Source organism: Papio anubis, chromosome X (genome assembly GCF_008728515.1).
Source record: "Papio anubis isolate 15944 chromosome X, Panubis1.0, whole genome shotgun sequence".
Lineage (NCBI taxonomy): Eukaryota > Metazoa > Chordata > Mammalia > Primates > Cercopithecidae > Papio > Papio anubis.
Genome location: NC_044996.1, coordinates 134,646,271 through 134,663,839, shown reverse-complemented (window position 1 = coordinate 134,663,839; position 17,569 = coordinate 134,646,271). Strand labels below are relative to the sequence as shown.

At 42.4% G+C, this 17,569-nt stretch overlaps 1 protein-coding gene across 5 annotated transcripts in view; it reads right to left on the bottom strand.

Moving 5' to 3' along the window:
• Window positions 1-10,724: 10,724 nt before the first annotated feature.
• Window positions 10,725-17,569, bottom strand: part of ARHGAP6 (Rho GTPase activating protein 6) — a 597,687-nt gene continuing 590,842 nt past the window's right edge. For 4 of the 5 annotated variants that reach the window (XM_003917397.5, XM_009197187.4, XM_017953834.3 and 1 more), the window contains 3 exons: window positions 16,923-17,191; window positions 15,195-15,275; window positions 10,725-12,728 (listed from right to left, as the gene is read on the bottom strand). In XM_003917397.5, the coding sequence (XP_003917446.2) occupies window positions 12,052-12,728; window positions 15,195-15,275; window positions 16,923-17,191 (1,027 nt within the window). In that variant the 3' untranslated portion in view covers window positions 10,725-12,051. The remainder of the gene's footprint in view (window positions 12,729-15,194; window positions 15,276-16,922; window positions 17,192-17,569) is intronic. The other variant, XM_017953833.3, reaches the window with a different exon arrangement.

Genomic DNA, 17,569 nt, shown 5'->3' with positions numbered 1-17,569 from the left:
GCTTCATGATCATAGTTGAGTGAAGTCCTAAAGAACAATGAAAAATTACTATTTTGGAAGTTACTATTTTGGAACTCTGTGCAGAATCATCATTTAAACACTTTGCTATTCCTTGTACATTTGTGATAACAATGTGACTAATTCCCATGCCCCTTCAATGGTTTGCTATAGAATATTATCAGGATGCTTTTGGCTTCCAGTAACTGAATCCCTGCTTGAACTCACAGCCAGAAGTGAAGAGGTTGGGTGTACACTTGGTTGATCCTGCTTCTCTTGACTCCCTTTCCTTCCATGTTCAATTTTAACTTCATCCATGTAGGGCTGATTCCTTTCATCAGCATCAATGCTTCCTAGTTGCTTTGAGATCCTTGTTTATGGTCAGTAGATATGAGGTGGGGTGGGACCCAGCCATCTACCACAACCATGGGAAATAAGGTTTCTCTTCAATCTAATTGGGCCAATTCAGCACTGGGCTTGTGTCCTACCACCCCTCCCATTTTAGTTATGTTCCTGTGGGTGCTTCATGCTTAGATTAGCTCAGACAAATCATCAGGAGGACATGTAGTGACCACAAGAGGATTCCTTCACTGCTGATTTAAAATCTCATTCTTAGTCATCATTTCATTAAGGTCTTTTTCCTTCATTTGAACTTTTTAAAATTTTTTTTTCTGAGACAGGGCCTCACTGTAGTGCCCAGTCTGGGGTGCAGTGGTGCAATCTTGACTCACTGTAGCCTCCACCTCCCAGGTTCAAGTAATTCTCCCATCTCAGCCTCCTTACTAGCTGGGACCACAGGCACATGCCACCACACCCAGCTAATTTTTGTATTTTTTGTAGAGACAGCGTTTCACCATGTTGCCAAGGCTGGTCTTGAACTCCTGAACTCAAGTGATCTGCCTGCCTCAGCTTCCCAAAGTGCTGAGATTATAGGCTTAGGCCACCAAGTCCAGCCTGAGCCCTTTCCTTAGGCCAGGGTTTTAAATCTGGAGGTGGTGGCTAACTTAACGGCATAAAACAAGATTTGAGAGCTTTGTTTCTACACTGATTCCCTGCATTAAGCTGGGAGATTTGGGACAAGCCACCTTAAGTCTGTAAGTCTCAATTTCCTGAAATTATCTTAAAGACTCCTTCCATACCAAAATGTTTATGTGTTTCATGTGGCCTCGTATTAGGATGGACTGAATTGTGTCATGTTTCAGGTTGAGAATCTTTAAGTTAAGGGAAAACAATGTGGTATGAAACTGTATTTCAAACTTATTTTTACATAAACGACATCAGTAGACACACTCTTAAAAGACCTACACTTAAGCGAATTCCAAGTTAACCATTGCTTTCCTTTCCTTCTATAAAATGTGTTGGCTTGGAGACAATTCAAACATTCACCAGTTAGTAAATGGATAAACACATTTTGGTATATCCATGCAATGGAATATTATTCACCCATAAAAATAAATGAAGTACTGATAAATGCTACAATATGGATGAACCCTAAAAGCATTGTGCTCAAAGAGGCCAGAAACAAAAGGCCACCTTTCATATGATTCAATTTATCTGAAACCCTCAGAATAGGCAAATTTATAGGGGCAGAAAGCAGTTTTGTGGTTGTCAGGGCTGATGGAGGAGGAATGGGGAGTGACTGCTAATGGACGTGGGAGTTTCTTTTGGGGGTGATAAAAAAAAAGCTCTAAAATTGATGGTTGTACAACTCTGTGACTGTACTAGAAACCATTGAACTGTATACTTTAAATGAGTGAATTGTGTGGTTTGTAATTATAGCTGTTTTTAAAAATGAAAAAGGAAGAAAAACGTGCTGGTTGATCCCTACAGCTAGCAGGTCCCCACTCTGCTCTTCCTAGTTGAGCAGTCAGCTTAGCATGAGCCAGTATCGTAATTATTTTAATTAACCAAAACAACAGACAATGCAATGTAAATGCATAAGCCAAGTATATAAAGACTAATGAATGATGAGGAAGGGTTTAAAGGAGAATCCCAAAAAATGTTGCTTTGAAACTGGAAGGGTTTTGGAAAATATCATAAAAATCAGAATAATTCTTTGCTCACTGCTTTGCAGTTGTTTCTTAAATTTGCTGTTAAAAAAAGCAAACAAACAAACAAAATCCCTGGAACTGGAAGAGATGATGCACGGTGGATGTGGTTCTGTTATGCCCAGACCGTTTGTTCACCAAAGAAGACCACCAGAGTCCAGAGTCAAAGCCTCAAGCGGCAAGGATCTTTACTGCAAGTTCGAACTTGGTCCCTCCATTGCACAGCATACAAGAGGGCCCCGAACAATGCGAGTGCTTGCTTTTTATAGCCTGATGTAAACAGGATATGTAAAGTTACAGGGGAACAAGGTAATTCTCTCAGTTACCGCACATTTAGCATTTTTTATTGGTTCCCGCTGTGTCCTTATCGGGGATTTCCTAGGTGGTGTTTTTCTGAAGTTGGAAAGAAATATGGAGGAATGTGTTTGTGCTGGGCTCAGGAAGTTGGGAGATATATGGGGGTGTGCCTCATTCCTTTCAGTTCATCCACCGTGCATCAGTAAGAAGGATGAAGTGACACTGCTGATGTACCGCACCCAGAGATACAAAAGGCCTTGGCTCTATGTTGAAAGATTAGCAAATGATGTACATTTATGCTTTCAGGTAAAATGTAACATGTGATCATTTTATGATTTCTAGTTTCAGCTGGATTTTTTTTTTTTAAGTGTGATTTGACATTGTTCAGGCTAAGCATTGCCTTAGAACAGCATTTTGGATCTTGCTGCCTTTCTCCTTCTACCTCTCTCCCTTTTGTCCTTTCCCCAGCAAAATGCTTTTCAAGCTTTTGTGTACTGTGTATCAGAATCCCCTAGAGGGCTTGTTAAAACGCAGATGGCTGGGCCCCCACCCAGAATTCCTGATCCTGTAGGCCTGGGGCAGGCTGAGAATTCTCACTGCTAACGAGCTCCCAGGAGATGCTGATGCTGCTGGGCCAGGGGGACCAATTTGAGCTTCACTTTCCTCTGGCATCTTTTGAATCCTTTGAGCTTCCACCCACCCCCATCTTTGTGATGCATTTCCAGTTGCCTCATAGTCACATAGCCATGGGTCAAAGTTCCCGTGCAGAAGATGCAAAAGCAAATCTTAAGTGTAAATACCACTTCCCCAATTTTGCTTATTTTCCATTTCTTCTTTAAAGCTTCTGCTCCCCTCACTTCTGAATGTTGCCTGATTACATCTTTGTTTTGCTTTAATAAAGAAAAGCTTTCCTGTGAAAGTTCATTTCTTCACATGACTTCTGTAGGTGATGATAGTGGGGGCAGGAAGATAATGGGGTGAAGACAATAGCCTCCCAGACTGGGTAACAGAAGGTCCCACTTATAGTGTGTGCTGCTTCTATGATAATTGTGGTCTCAAAAGGAAAACACTTTCTTGGTAGCACTCACTGGAGCAGGAGAGGTGCTCTGGGTGATTCCTGCTACTTGACCTTTGCTCAACACATTAGTTTGCTGTGGCTGCCATAACAAAGTGCCATATATGTAGTGGCATAAGCAACAGAAATTTATTCTCTCACAGTTCTTGAGGACAGAAGTCCAAGATCAAGGTGTCAGCAGGGCCATGTTCCCTCTGAAGACTCTAGGGAAGGATCTCTTCCAGGCCTGTTTCCCAGCTTCTGGGAGTTCTTTCGAATGGGGCAGCATAACTCCAATCTTTATATGATGTTTTCCGTTTATGTGTGTGTGTGTGTGTGTGTGTGTGTGTGTGTGTGTCTGTGCCCCAACATCCCCTTGATTTTTAGGACACCAGCCATATTGGATTAGGGCCCACCATAATGACCTCATCTTAACTTGATCATCTGCAAAGACTCAATTTCCAAACAAGATCACATTCACAAGTACTGGGGGCTAGGACTTCCACATCTTTGGGGGGAACACAATTCAACCCTTAACACTCACATTTTCAGAATGACTGTGAAGAAATTCATCCAGGGTCAGGCCAGCTCATTTATCTGGTGCCTGTCACTGCTGAATTGCTCCACTTGTGCTCACTCGCACACTTTGCTGGGCCATGACATTGCAAACCAGTGTGGTTTGGCCCCTGTATTGGCAAAAGGGTGAACCCAGAAGGCTTCACCCTTTTGCAAAGCTCAGTGTGCTCCTGGCCCTTCCACAGACTGCATAACCAGCTCATGCATGCCTCTGATGGAAGTCTCTTGGTAAGAGAAGAGGGGCAGGGCAAGACAATCGTCTGATCCCCTGCAAAGCATCAGGAATGAAAAAGAGCCAGGTGGCTCATCTGTCCCAGTGTTCCTTTCATGATTGACTTTCCCAAGCAGATCCTGGGCCCAGACCCTTGGTGTCTGACCAAGTAAAGTGATTTGACTAGAAGAAGGCACTGAACACTGACCCTCTATGTTTCTTTCCTGCAGGAAAAAGACTGTTTCTAATCCCTTGTCTAATTCATTTACCTTCTAAGGAAATGAAGTCATCTCCTCTGTGCAGAAACAAGAAACAGCTTTGGCCTTCCCCTACTGGACATTTGAGGGTTCTGTTCTCCTTTTCATTCATTGCCCAGCATTACATTTGATCTTGGAACTAAGCGAATGGCTTAGTCTGTTAGGGCTGGTATAACAAAACACCATAAACTGGATGGCTCATAAGCAACAGAAATGTGTTTCTCACATTTCTGGAGGCTGGAAGTCCAAGGTCAAAGCACTGACAGATTTGGTGCCTGATGAGGGCTTCCTAGTTCATAGACGGCACCTTTTCACTGAGTCCTCACATGGCAGAAGGGGTGAAGGAACTGGAGCCTCTTTTAAAGAGCATTAATCCCATTCACCAGGGCTCTACTCTCATGACCTCTTCACCTCTCAGAGTTCCCACGTCCTAATGCCATCACCCTGGGGGTTAGGTTTCAATATATGGATTTTGAGGGGACACCAACATTCAGACTCTAGCAGTAAGAGAAGCACACACTAAAAGATAATGCCAGAGAAACAGTGACTCAGAGATAAAAATACAAAAAAATATGATGGCAGAAATAGAAACACAGGAAGAAGAAAAGTATGGAAGGAAATAAGTGGAATGGATTTCGCATATCATAAACATTGCTCATACTCCCTGGGATGGAGCAAGGTACAGTTTTACCTTATTTTGCATTTTGGAATTATGTTCAGATGGAAAAGAGCTCTGTGGAGGAGTTAGGAACTTCGTAAAATGGCCTCAGGCAAAAGGCCCTTTAACCTCCTTGGACCTCAGGTGGTTCACCTGTACTATGAGGGCTTCCTGTTCTTAAACTGGGTCCTTCTGTTTATCTAGCAAAGAATGTGACCAGATCTGCCTACATCATTTGCAAGTTCAAGTGAAAAATGAAAATGGGGCCGCTTGTTCAAAAGTATGAAAATTCCAAGAAGTCATTGACAGAGCATTCAAATAAGTGCTGGGCTCTTCCAAGCATGGGGCCTCTGTGACTGCAAAGGAAGTCAGCCCTAATTGTGACCACACCATCCCTGATTTCTGCCAAGTTCTTTCTAAGGTGTTTGCTCCACTTCCAGAGACTGACTTTCTTGTTTGGGGTTTAACTTCAAAATCCAAGTAGCATTTTGTGCTATGGTCATTTCTCTGACTTTTTACCCTGGGAGAGACAGATTGATGGATGGACGGACGGATGGTTGGTTGGATGGATGGATGGATGGATTGATTTATCTATTGATAAATTTATGCAACAATTTATAGTTTGCCTACCAGACACCAGACACTGGCACATTTGCTGGATTTGTGGGACTTGACAGCATCTGCTGTCCTTCTTGTAGTACAGTTTACAAGAGTGACCATTTTATTAGCTGAGATATCTTTGAAGGCAGATTTGGACTTGTCTTATCTGTCTTTCTAGTGGGCTTGGAAGCCTGTAGGCCACTGGTAAATATTGACTAGATAAGTTATTGGATGAATCCATCAACCCACCAATTGACCTAATAAAGACATTGCGTGGCTATTATAGCTGTATGAACCAAAGGAAAATGTAAAGATAATGCTAAACTAAAATTAAGTGCAAGATGTCAAATTAATAAACATGTAAATTGAATATTCTTAAGTATAATTCAACCAGGAGAGTTCAATGACTAAATCACACCCGTTTTTCCCTGTGGTTTTGCTATCCAAAACTTTTCAAAAATAAAACCCTCTTTAGACCTTTTTAAATTTTAGCTTTAATTTCCCTTATTTCAGTAGGAAATGGGCAGGGAACCCAGAGCCCTTGAGTGTTCCCCTGAAGCTGTGGATCATCCCGGAGGCAGGAGCCCTCCCCAGGGGATGGTCCAGCTGAGCCCTCTTCTTTATGAGAGATACCCAGGGGCTCCAATAAGTAACAACAGAGCTTTGTTCATAGACTCTGCATTATACAAACAGCAGGTAGCACAGTTGGATGGCCTGTGACCAAATCCTGGTTCTGCACCTTCTAGATGTATGGCTTTGGGCAACTCATTTAATGTCACTTTGAGTCATTTGTGCCCTCTGGAAGATGAGGGGGTTAAATGAGTGAAAGTGCATAAAACACTGAGACTAGAGCAGAAGTTGTTAATAAATGTTAGTTATTACTACTGCATTTCACAGCAAGCTTCCCAATTTTTGTTTCTAAAATGGCCTCACATAGGACATGAATTACACTGCCATTTGTTGAATATTTGTTATGTGGCTAGCGCTGTTCTAGGTATTGTTTCATATAACCCTCAGAAGAATCCTGGGAGTTTGGTGTTTTTCTGCTCCAACTATTCTGAGAAAATGGAGAGTCGGCAGATTAAAGCAACTTTCCTGAGGTCACCCAGCTGATAAATGGGAAAGCCAGGAATCAAACTTTGTTGTCTTGGATGCTGAGGCCCATATCTTGAAACATCCTTGTCTTTTTGATCACTATTTGCATCTATTGCATGCTTACTAGGGAGCATAGAACTATACATTTACTTACGTCATTTACCATTCAAATTTTCATCTTAAGAATGGAAAGCCACCCACTTCCTCTGTCCCATACAGCACAGAGCTGAGGTGGTACATCTCTGCAGGGGACTGCTGGTTGAGAGACCATGTCTCTGTGCTTGCTATCAGCTTCTCCTCAGACTGTCTCCTCCTTTCTTCAGAAACCTATTTTTATTTGGAAAATATATCACTATCTCTGCATTTGCCAGGTGGATTACTGGATGAATCTACCAATATTGGATGAATACAAGTTGACAGACATGTATTTTTCCTCTACTACATGATAAGCTGCTTGGTCATATTTACATGCATACATTCAGCAAAACTTTATCAAATGCCAACTGTTTGTCAGGTACCCCAGTCCTGAGGGTACAGAAAAGAAATACATGGTCCCCACCCTCAGGGACAGAGAGGAAACAACCTCCAGATTAAAGAATGAGACAGCAACTGTAATGCACAGCAATGCTTGCTCACACTGCCACGTGGCAAAGGGCCAGAAAAAGCTGTGTTGAATCATGTTTGTGGGAAGGGAAGGGTTGAGCTGATTTTGCAAGGAAAATAGCTTCCAGTTGAACAGGAAAAGCAGGGAAGAGCATTTGATACCCTTGGAACAAAAATGCAAAAGTGTGCTGTGCACATGGGAATGAGGTTTTCTGTACATGGCCAGAGTATGGGGTGTCATGCTGGGGAGAGATACGAGGCAGAGGTAGATGAGACCAGATCGCGGAGTATGTTGATGTTATGGTGGGGTATGGACTTTGTTCTGTATATCCGGGAGCAGGAGGACATCAATGTTTTTTCAGCGGTGATGGGCCTCTGACACAATGTGCACTTCAGAACTATAAACTGTGGCAGTATGGAGGAGGGGTGGGAGGCCAGAGATGGAAGGGCCCACTCTGAGTGGGGTGGACAAACAGTAAACACATGCACAGTAGGACAACAAGAGGGGGATCGCAGGCCAGGCTGCCAGTGAGGAGCAGGAAGCAGTGCTCTGCATAAATATGGGAGTGGTGGCTGGTGAGAACATGGCTCACTGGTCCTTCAGGATGGTTGAGGCATCCAGGGACATTCAGTGACAATGTCAAGCAGGTTATTGGGGAATGGGTGGGGTATTAAGGTCGGAGATTAGGGTTGCCAGATTTAGCAAATAGGTGCTAGGTTCAACTTGATTGTCAGATAAACGATGAATCCCTTTTTAATGTATGTCCCATGCAATATGTGGGATAAAGAATTTTTTGAGCATAATTATGTCTCAGGTATTGCATGGGAATACTGATACTAATACATGATCAGTTGTTTATCTGACATTCAAATTGAACTGGGTGTCCTGTATCTTATTTGGCTACCCTACTTGAGAGATGCCAAGGTCAAGTGTCCTGGATCCCCCATGCCACCTTTCCCCACCCTGCCAAGTCATAGAATGGCCTGTGTCCCAGACATGGGAATTCATTCTTTTTTCCTAAACTAGGACCATTCCTGGGGAATCTGGGATGAGTTGGTCACCCTAAGCTGAAAAGATATTGGTTGAATTGAACTTAGAGATGCTTCTGGTCCTTTTGCGACCTCTTGGGGGCCTCCAGTTGGAGCTGACACTGGATACACTTTGGTGAATTGGGGGTCACACCAGTTCAGGGGTGGGTACCCCAGAAACCACGGTGTGCCATTTGCCATCTCCATGACACCATCTGTCACCTTAACTGTGCCAAAGAAGAATTCCAACTTTTGTCGGAATTTTCCCTTGGTTTGTATTTTATTTTTTTCTTGAAGAACATTTGCTACTGATTTAGTCCTGTTTTAAAATTCTGCTCAGTTGAGATGTCCTGTTTTAACCTCTGTGTAACTCTTCTTCAGTCATTTCCTTTCTTCTCAGTTCAGTATAATCTACCTCCCGCGGTTTGCTTATCAGACTGACATACCCCACAGGCCTGGACTTTGTTCTGACGTCCCTTTATATTTAATCCCAATGCTGTTTCTCTGCCAAGCAGATGTGTATTAAAATGTGCATAAGAAAAGAAGCAAGCTGGGTTTATTTAGAAATTTCCTCAATTTGCACAAACTCCATTGATATAAGAGGGTTTTTTTTTGTATAAAAACCCACAACAAACATATGGTAATAGCTACTTAGATGGATCAAGACAAATTCGTATTTGGCTATTTCTGCTATCCCCATTCTGGCCCCTTTGCCAGAGACACAAAAACAATGGTTCATATTGTTTCAATGTCAATGTCAGAGTATTCATAGATGGAGAAACATATGTGACACACTGAAGCTTTTTTCATGCTTGTTGAAGTTCTCTGTTCATGGGGAATGAGTGACTTGAACAGCCTTTTAAAGGGGTTTTGGCCAGCTTGAAAGAGTTTTTTATTTTTTTCTTGTCAGGTATTATATCATTTATACGGTATTAGAAAGGGTAATTTCCCTCAGGTCTTTGGGTTTTATGTATTTTTAAAAAACTGCTTATTTTCAATATGATAAAGGCATTTAAGAAACAAGGCCGGACATGGTGACTCATGCCTGTAATCCCAACACTTTGGGAGGCCGAGGCAGGTGGATCACCTCAGGTCAGGAGTTTGAGACCAGCCTGGCCAACATGAGGAAACCCTATCTCTACTAAAAATACAAAAATTAGCCGGGCATGGTGTTGTGCGCCTGTAATCCCAGCTACTCAGGAGGCTGAGGCAGGAGAATCGCTTGAACCCAGGAGGCAGAGGTTGCATTGAGCACAGATCATAGCACTACACTCCAGCCTGGGCGACAGAGCAAGACTCCATCTCAAAAAAGAAAAAAAAAAAAAAAAAAAAAAAAGAAGCTGTAAACTCACTAAGCTAAAGATACGGCCCCTAGGCTTAAACGTACAAAGAGAGGGAGAGTGAATATTGAGGTATATGTAAAAGATATTGTGAGTCCTGTTTTCTGGACTGCTTATTTTAGATCTATTAACAGATGGACATACTTTTCGTGACCTTTTCTGACATAGGCATCAACTTCAGGGCCATTTGATCTGGATGTTTTTAAAACATAGGACTACTCTAGCAAGAACGTGGTAGAAAGAGAGTCCCATTTATCAGGCCATCCAATCTAGGAAGGAGGGAAAGAGCCGATCAGATCATGGTCAAATTCAAAGCCAGGGAAGTAGCATCAGCAGGAGTAGGATGAGAGTAGGTGGCACAGAAAAGCCACCTGTGATCCACAACCAAGCAGCATTTCCTCTGGATCTTGTTGACAACTTTTGGCTGAGTGTGGGCAGTCAGGAGGAACCAGAGGTCTGCAGGCAAATCCTCCCTGAGTCCCAGCCACTAGTGGAAGTGCTGGACCTGATGGCAGAGCCTGAAGCTATCTCAAACCATTCCCCAAATAAGAAATATCACATGCCACTTCTAGCTTTTATTATTTCGGCCCTGAAGCAAATTAAGCATCTAAGGCCCATAGAGCAGGTGTAACTTAACAGGAATTGCGTTGGGCAACACCTGCCCAACACAGTTCAGGAAACTCAGGAAATCTGAGTTTCAGTCCTGTAGAAAACCACCTCTTCAACAATCGAGGAAATCAGCCTTTACTTGCAACAAATTATTATACCTTTCTAAATGCTTTGGTGTCACAGAGTTGATGTCCCAAATCCGTCTGATATTTTTAAACCATATTTTTTGCTATATATGTATATGCACAGAATTGCCATGATTTATTACACTTGGATCTGTGGATAGTGAAATATATGTCTGAAATGTGATGCAAATTCATTCAAGAGATTTAAAGCCAGGAAACAAAGTCTTTGCTTAACTTTTTATTCATCATGGCACAAGATAGAACCTTAAGAAACAGCACTGGAAATTTCATCACCAACATGAAAATTAAGAGTAGCATGTTTTATAAAAAGAAAAAAAAAAATCTTTTTTTATGATACACTTTCCCTTCAGAAGTGAAAAAAAAAATTGCATAAAATACTGAAGCTTATCGCCATCTGCTGGTCAAAAATAGTTATGCACTTGAAAAACTTCAAACTACTAAAGTACGGTAGAACATTTTACAATACATATAAAATTACGAAAGAAAACATTTCCTCAGCCTTTGGCACAATGTAAGTACAAAGCTGTAGGCTTTCCACCAAATGTGATTTAGGTTTTAAAGAATTGCATGTAATTTGGCAAATACTGATTATGGGGCAAAGGGAAAAACATGTTCTATAGTTTGAATATTCTATGTAGATTCTTAAACACTTTATAGTTGGATTCCAGTTTGTAGTTTTGAAAAATACATAAAAATTATACATTATAAATATATATTATATATGGCCTATATAAAACTGAATTTGATGTAATGTGGGACGGACAACTTCTTAATTTCTTTGTGAGGCACTGCCTTTTTCTTGTTTGGTTAACTGAATCCTTTCTAAACAAGTTCTAAAAATATATTTCATAATCTGTCAGATTTAGGATTTTCCTGAAAACGTATTCAATATCAAAAACCATTCAGTGATTTTTCTTTCTGTATCTGACTCCTATATAAAAATATAGCTTCTCATATTCTGTTTCATCTTGTTAGTATTTTCGTTAGGCATTGAAGTAAGGGTTATCCCCAGTTATAAAGCTATGGCAAAAGCACAGAAACCCGCTTGTGCATATTCTAGAACATTCTATAGAATCTCATTGTTTAGTATATCTCATTGCTTAATGTAAGTGAAGTGTTTTTTAAAAATTGTTCCTTTTGTTTTCTCTTTGTGAATATATCATATACGATTATACATAATCTGTTACAGAATATACAATAGTCAAAACTGAAGACACATAAATACGGTTAGGCTATACCAAAGCAAGAGTTGTATCTTATATTATAGAGCCAAAAGGGACGTTTTTAGATTGGACATTGCCATCTGGTTTGGGTTCTGTTTGTTTTTCCTAAGGCTGGCTACGCAATGGAACCTTATTCTCAATGGCGGGGGCGTGAGTGCTCTACCTCTGTAGGTGAACTGGATTTCTCTTGTGTCGCTTTTGAGAAGCGTGAAAGAAGAACACTAAATGTGCCAGTGGCCACCACCCACGGTCCCCCCTGGGCTGGAGGGTGTGGGGCGCTGGGCATGGGGTCTTGGCTGGGCACGGGGTCAGACCAGCGTCTCCGGCAGGGCATCGGGGTTGTCGGCAGACAGGAGCTCCCAGATCTGCCAGCGCTCTCTCTGCCAGTCGAGCCAGCCAGCGTCTCCCAGGCGCGGACTGTCCTCCTCGCCTGCTGGCAGGGAGTTGGCGCTACTCAGTTTTTTCTGCGTGACCTGCTGCTCTCGCTCGGCTGCTTGGCCTCCCTGGTCCGTGGCTGTCCCCACGCCTTCCGGGGGCCCCTGGATCCGGGCCGCTACCGTCCCCGCCGCCACGGGCTTCCCTGGGCCCGGGTATGGAGGTGGGGGCCGCTTGTCATCCCTCCCGCTCCCACGGGGTCTTTGGCACTGAGGTGAGGCCCGGCTCTGCAGCCCGGCCACATCCAGCTCACTCTCGCTGAGGTCGTGGGTGCCGCTCAGGGTCAAGTACTGCTCCGATCTGGCCATGGGCCGCTCGGCTTTCCCTGCCACCTGGACGTGGGGAGTGCTGCAGGCACGCGACACCGCAGGGTGGGCCCTGCCCTCCGTCGCAGGGGCTGCGGGCTGAGTCCTCCGAGCCACCTGCGTGTCGCTGTCCAGCTCTGCGGGGCTCCCCTGCCACCGAGGCCAATTCGGGGACAGGTTCCCTTGAGAAAGGGAGCAGGGCCCCGCTCTTAGGGAGCTGCTTTCAAAAATGTCTCCAGAGGAACCTGGAAGTCAGAGAGAAAGCCCAATAAAGGCAGTCAGTTTGTAGAATCCTTGTTGGGGATTCAAATCCTGTTATTTCCTTCCCATTTCTAAGACGTCCCCCCGGACTTCTAAAACTGAAACGGCATAGTATGCTCTTAGCTGCTGCTACCTGAAGAAAAGAACCCTCCCAGGAAAACAAAAAAATATAAATTGATTATCGGCTCAATTCATATGCCTAGACTCTGACAGGTTAGCTGAGATGTCAGACTAGATTAATAATTGGCTTTGCCACCAATTTGTGTTTCAGGAAAGGGCCCCTCTACATGGCTGGGAAAACTTTTCAGAATCCAGAAGGTGAAAGAAGCATTCCCTTCTTGTTCAATGCAATCCGTAATCCAGGAGAGATACAAATTATAATGTTTTCATGTTTCTATTGCATCAATGAAGTTACTTGAATCTCAAGTACCCCATTCCATGCCAGAAGGGAGGCCAGCCACTATGCATATTCTCCTACCATCAATGCAGGAAAGGCTGACTTGGTGATCACCCAGTCGTTCCCCTTTACTTCCTACATAGCATTTTCCAGCCTTTCTGGCAGTTAGGAGGGCCACAGAAATGAGGTCTGGGCAACAAGTGTGGACAGATGTGATGTGAGCCATTTCTAGGCCTGAACTAAAAATAAAATAAAATAAATAAATAAATAAATAAAACCCTAAACAAATGCCTTCCTACTGATCTTTGCTTTCCCCCTTCCCTTAACTACCAGCCCAGCATGAAGACTCCCTAGGTTCTGAAACTCTTGGAAGACTCCTGGGGCTCTGAGGATGGTGGAGCCACCGGATATGTAGAGCCTAGGCTGGGCCCCTTAGTAACTATGTGGAAGACAGCACTCCCTCCCCTCATACATTCCCACCCCTCCTCACCCCTCACAATCCACACTGTACTGGGACAGTGAGGGAGAAATCCAGTTGTAATAGGTTAAGCCACTGCCCCATTTCGGTGTTGTTATAGCAGGTAGCTTTCCCCAAAGGATACAACTTTCTTTAGGAAACTGAAAGGAAAGAAATAACAGTGCATTTTGCAAGGCAAAGGAGGAGTCCTTGGGGCATGTGTACCCAGACTACCATTTTCCTATGAATCTGCTCTGCCCCCCACTTCTTAAAAAGCAGACAAAGAACAAGAACACGGCCATGTTGGGGGCAGGGGAGTTGGGAGATGTGAGTATTTACAAAGAAACAAATGATAGCTGAAACAGGTGACACTGGAAAAGGAAAATGCAGTAAGGCTCTTCACAGGATACAGTGAGATATAGTTAGAAAAGGAATCGGCGCTAGATGGCATTAAATTTAAAAATGTACTATGCTTTTAAAATGTAAGATGGGAGATATTACAAAACAATGAGAAGGGGAATATAAATATAAAACAACCAAACAAATAATTTACACATTTTATACCATATATAACACGTATTCCAGATGGATTAAAAAAATTAAGGTTGAAACAATGAAATAACATTAAAAAGAAACGCATAGATGACTGACTATCCAATGCTGAACTAAAGATTAATTTTATGAAAGAATTCACAGAAAAGAGACAGTGATAAAATTAATGATGTAAAAAAAGAAAATGCAAGTGGTAAACAATATGGAAAAAGAGTTAACATCTTTATTATATAAAGAGTTCATAAGAATCAATTTAAAAAACACTAGCATACATAAATAGGAAATGATAAAAGTAACAATTCAATGGGGGGGGGAGTTCAGCAAATTAACAGAAACACTGAAAAATACTGGTAAGAAAGGAATGCAAATCAAATCAATAAATGCAGTTTTGTTTTACAAGTTAGCAAAAATGAAAAGCTACTAATTTGCAATACTGATGAGATTTGCACACAGCAGTGTAAAATCTCCTACCATCCACAGTTTACAGAATGCAAGGTAGTGGGTCCTATACAGAACAGATGGTGACTGTACCTCCAGATTCTTGGAAAGCCTTGTTATATTTGACCCACTTCCCTGTTTTGGATTTATAACCTTTGACTTGCTTTCCAAAATTTTGTGAATCTATTAAAAATTTGAAAAATGAATTACATAAGAGGCTTCTGACAGTGTAACTTATTACAACAATAAGAAAAACTTTCAAATGACTTAGTATTGGTTTGTAAAATATGAATATGTACTCTGTGGAATATTCCTTGCCCTTAAAAAGGATAATGGAGAATAACTGGAAAATGGAAGTTAGAAAATAGTACAAAGTTGCACAGGCAGAATGATTGTAACTATAAAAACCTTTGCAAAGGAAATGGAAAATAAATATAGTCAAAGATTGGCATATTTGGGTGGAAAGCCTAAGGATAGTTTCATCCCCTCCCATTTTCAGCATTTCCCAAATAATGTTTGACAAGCATGTAATATAATGATAGTAAAGAAAACTTTAGAAAATAATTTTAAAAGTAAATGCAATAAAGTTTAAAATTAATACTTTACCTGTCATTCCTGGGTCTTTGGATCCGCTTTTTAATGTTGAATGCCAAGTTCCCCAGATATTGAAAGGCTCCTCTGACAGATCTAGGGAAAAAGTGTATAAAAAGGTATATAACACAAAAGGAAAATTAAAAATCAATGAACATTTTAATAACATCTCTTCTGTGCAAAGTATTGTATTCAAGATCCTGTTGCATACAAAACAATACAATTCAGATCCACCTTTCAGCATGTTCATTCTGCTTGGGATTTACAAAAAGGCCCTTTTTATATCATGCTTGTGGCAGACAGAGTAAGGGCCCCTCAAAGATATCTGTGTCATAATCCCACAAATCTACAAAGATGTTATTTTCAAAAAGGACTTTGCAGATTTGATTAAATTATGGTTCTTAAGATGGGGAGATTTTCCTGGATTATCTGGATGGGGCCAATATAATTATAAGGGTCCTTATAAGAGAGGGGTAAGAGAGAAGATGCTGCTAGTGTGTTGGCTTAAAAGATGGAGGAAGGGGCCTCGATCCAAGGAATGCAGCAGCTTCTAGAAGCTAGAAAAGGCAAGAAAACGATTGTGCCCTAGGACATCCAGAAGGGAAAGAGGCCCTGTGGACCCATTTTAGACTTCTCACCTTTGGAACCATAAAATAATAAGTTTGCATGTTATAGGAAATGAATAGAAGGGTGATAGGTGGCAACAGCTTTATAGGCGCTAACCACATTAACACAGAACTAGAGGAACAATAGAGTTTCTGTACTTTGCTACTGGTATCATTGGATTTCTTCATGCATGCATTCACTCATAAATCCCCTTAGCTTATCCATCAATATTTATGGAGTAAGGCACTACATTAGGCTTTTTCACCATCTCATTTAATCCTCACTACAATCCCATGATGGGATTATAATTACGATTTATAGCAGCAGACGTCTACTGGGTGCCTCCACGTGTTCAGCAGTTCACATGCGTTATCTCACTTCATCCCTAGGAGGTTCCCAGGAGATCATTTTACAGACGATGCAACTAGCGTAAGGAGCAGGTAAGAAATGCACACAAGATTACACAGCAAGTATTATCGAGTGCGTATTACATTCGAAGTGCTGCGTTGAGGGCTTTACATGGATTAGTTCATTAAACTCAATGAATTAAATACTGTTATCATTCTGAGTTTTCACAGCAGGAGGAAATGGGACTCTGGGAAGCTCACTCACTCACTGGAGATCCTGCAGGTTGAAAGTGGCAGAGCAGGTTTGTGACTCCCAGTCTAGTGCTCTCTTGTCATTGGATACTAACACTATTTGGTTCTGGAAGGTTGTCTTCATACATAGTAGGTTCAGCTTGTTTTCTTTAGAAAAGTAACAGCAGTAATTGGGTGGCGCCTCAGACTAGCAAATATGCAACCCAAATCCAGTGTACATAAAGTTCCTAGGATGCTGGAGGGAAAAAGGATCAGCTGGGAATAGGAGTGGCTCCTCTGGGCATGTGTTTATTTCCCAGATATCTGAGAATTGGAGCGTGGCCTGCAAGGACCCTCCCAGCCAATGACTGGGCTCGCCACACCTTCCTCTTCCTAGTGTAGGCGTTCAGCAGGTACTCGGTAAATGCAGGTTGAATTACAGAAACATCAAATAAGGGAGAGACGAAGAGAAGGTCCGCAGAGCCCCCACACCATGCCACATGCAACAAGAGGAGGGTCACTTGTTTTGGCCAGCGCCGGCTGGCCAGGCTCCAGTTACCTTTCCCAAGCCTTGGTCCAGGAGAACTTTCCCTTGACTTTGACGACGACAAGTGGCCCACCAGCATAAACTGCCCTGGCACTTTGTAAAGCTTCTCTGAGCCCCCCGGGGCTGCGTCCTCTTGCATAGCCAGCAGGGAGCGCTCAGACAGCACTGGGGAGTTGTTGTCATAAGGGGAGATGTCTCCGCTGGAGGCCTTGTTGGAGTCTGTAGATGAATGCCTCCCTCCCACGGAAAAGGAAACTTCCGACTGCAGCATGTCAGGGCTTCTGGCACAATGAGACAATTACAGGTGTGTGAGTTTGTTAACAAGTAGTGACCAGATTTAAACAATATGGCTGTTATACAAATGACGGGAGGAGTATGCATGGACAAGGGCTGAAACAAAAAGACCATTTTGAGCAATGTTCCAAGATATCTACATCCATGAGGTGAAAGGGTTTCAACGATATGACCAGCAGGGGGCAGTAAAACCCAACAGATACAACAGGAAAAGGCAATGATGGAGAAGTGAGAATGAAACTGACAAGGAGCCCTGCATTTGCCAATGGGCATCGCTAAGTGCCTCAGGGACTCATTCCTGCTTCCATTTTTAAGTGAAAGTCTGATGCTCACTATCTATTAGGTAAGGATACACTAGTAGATAA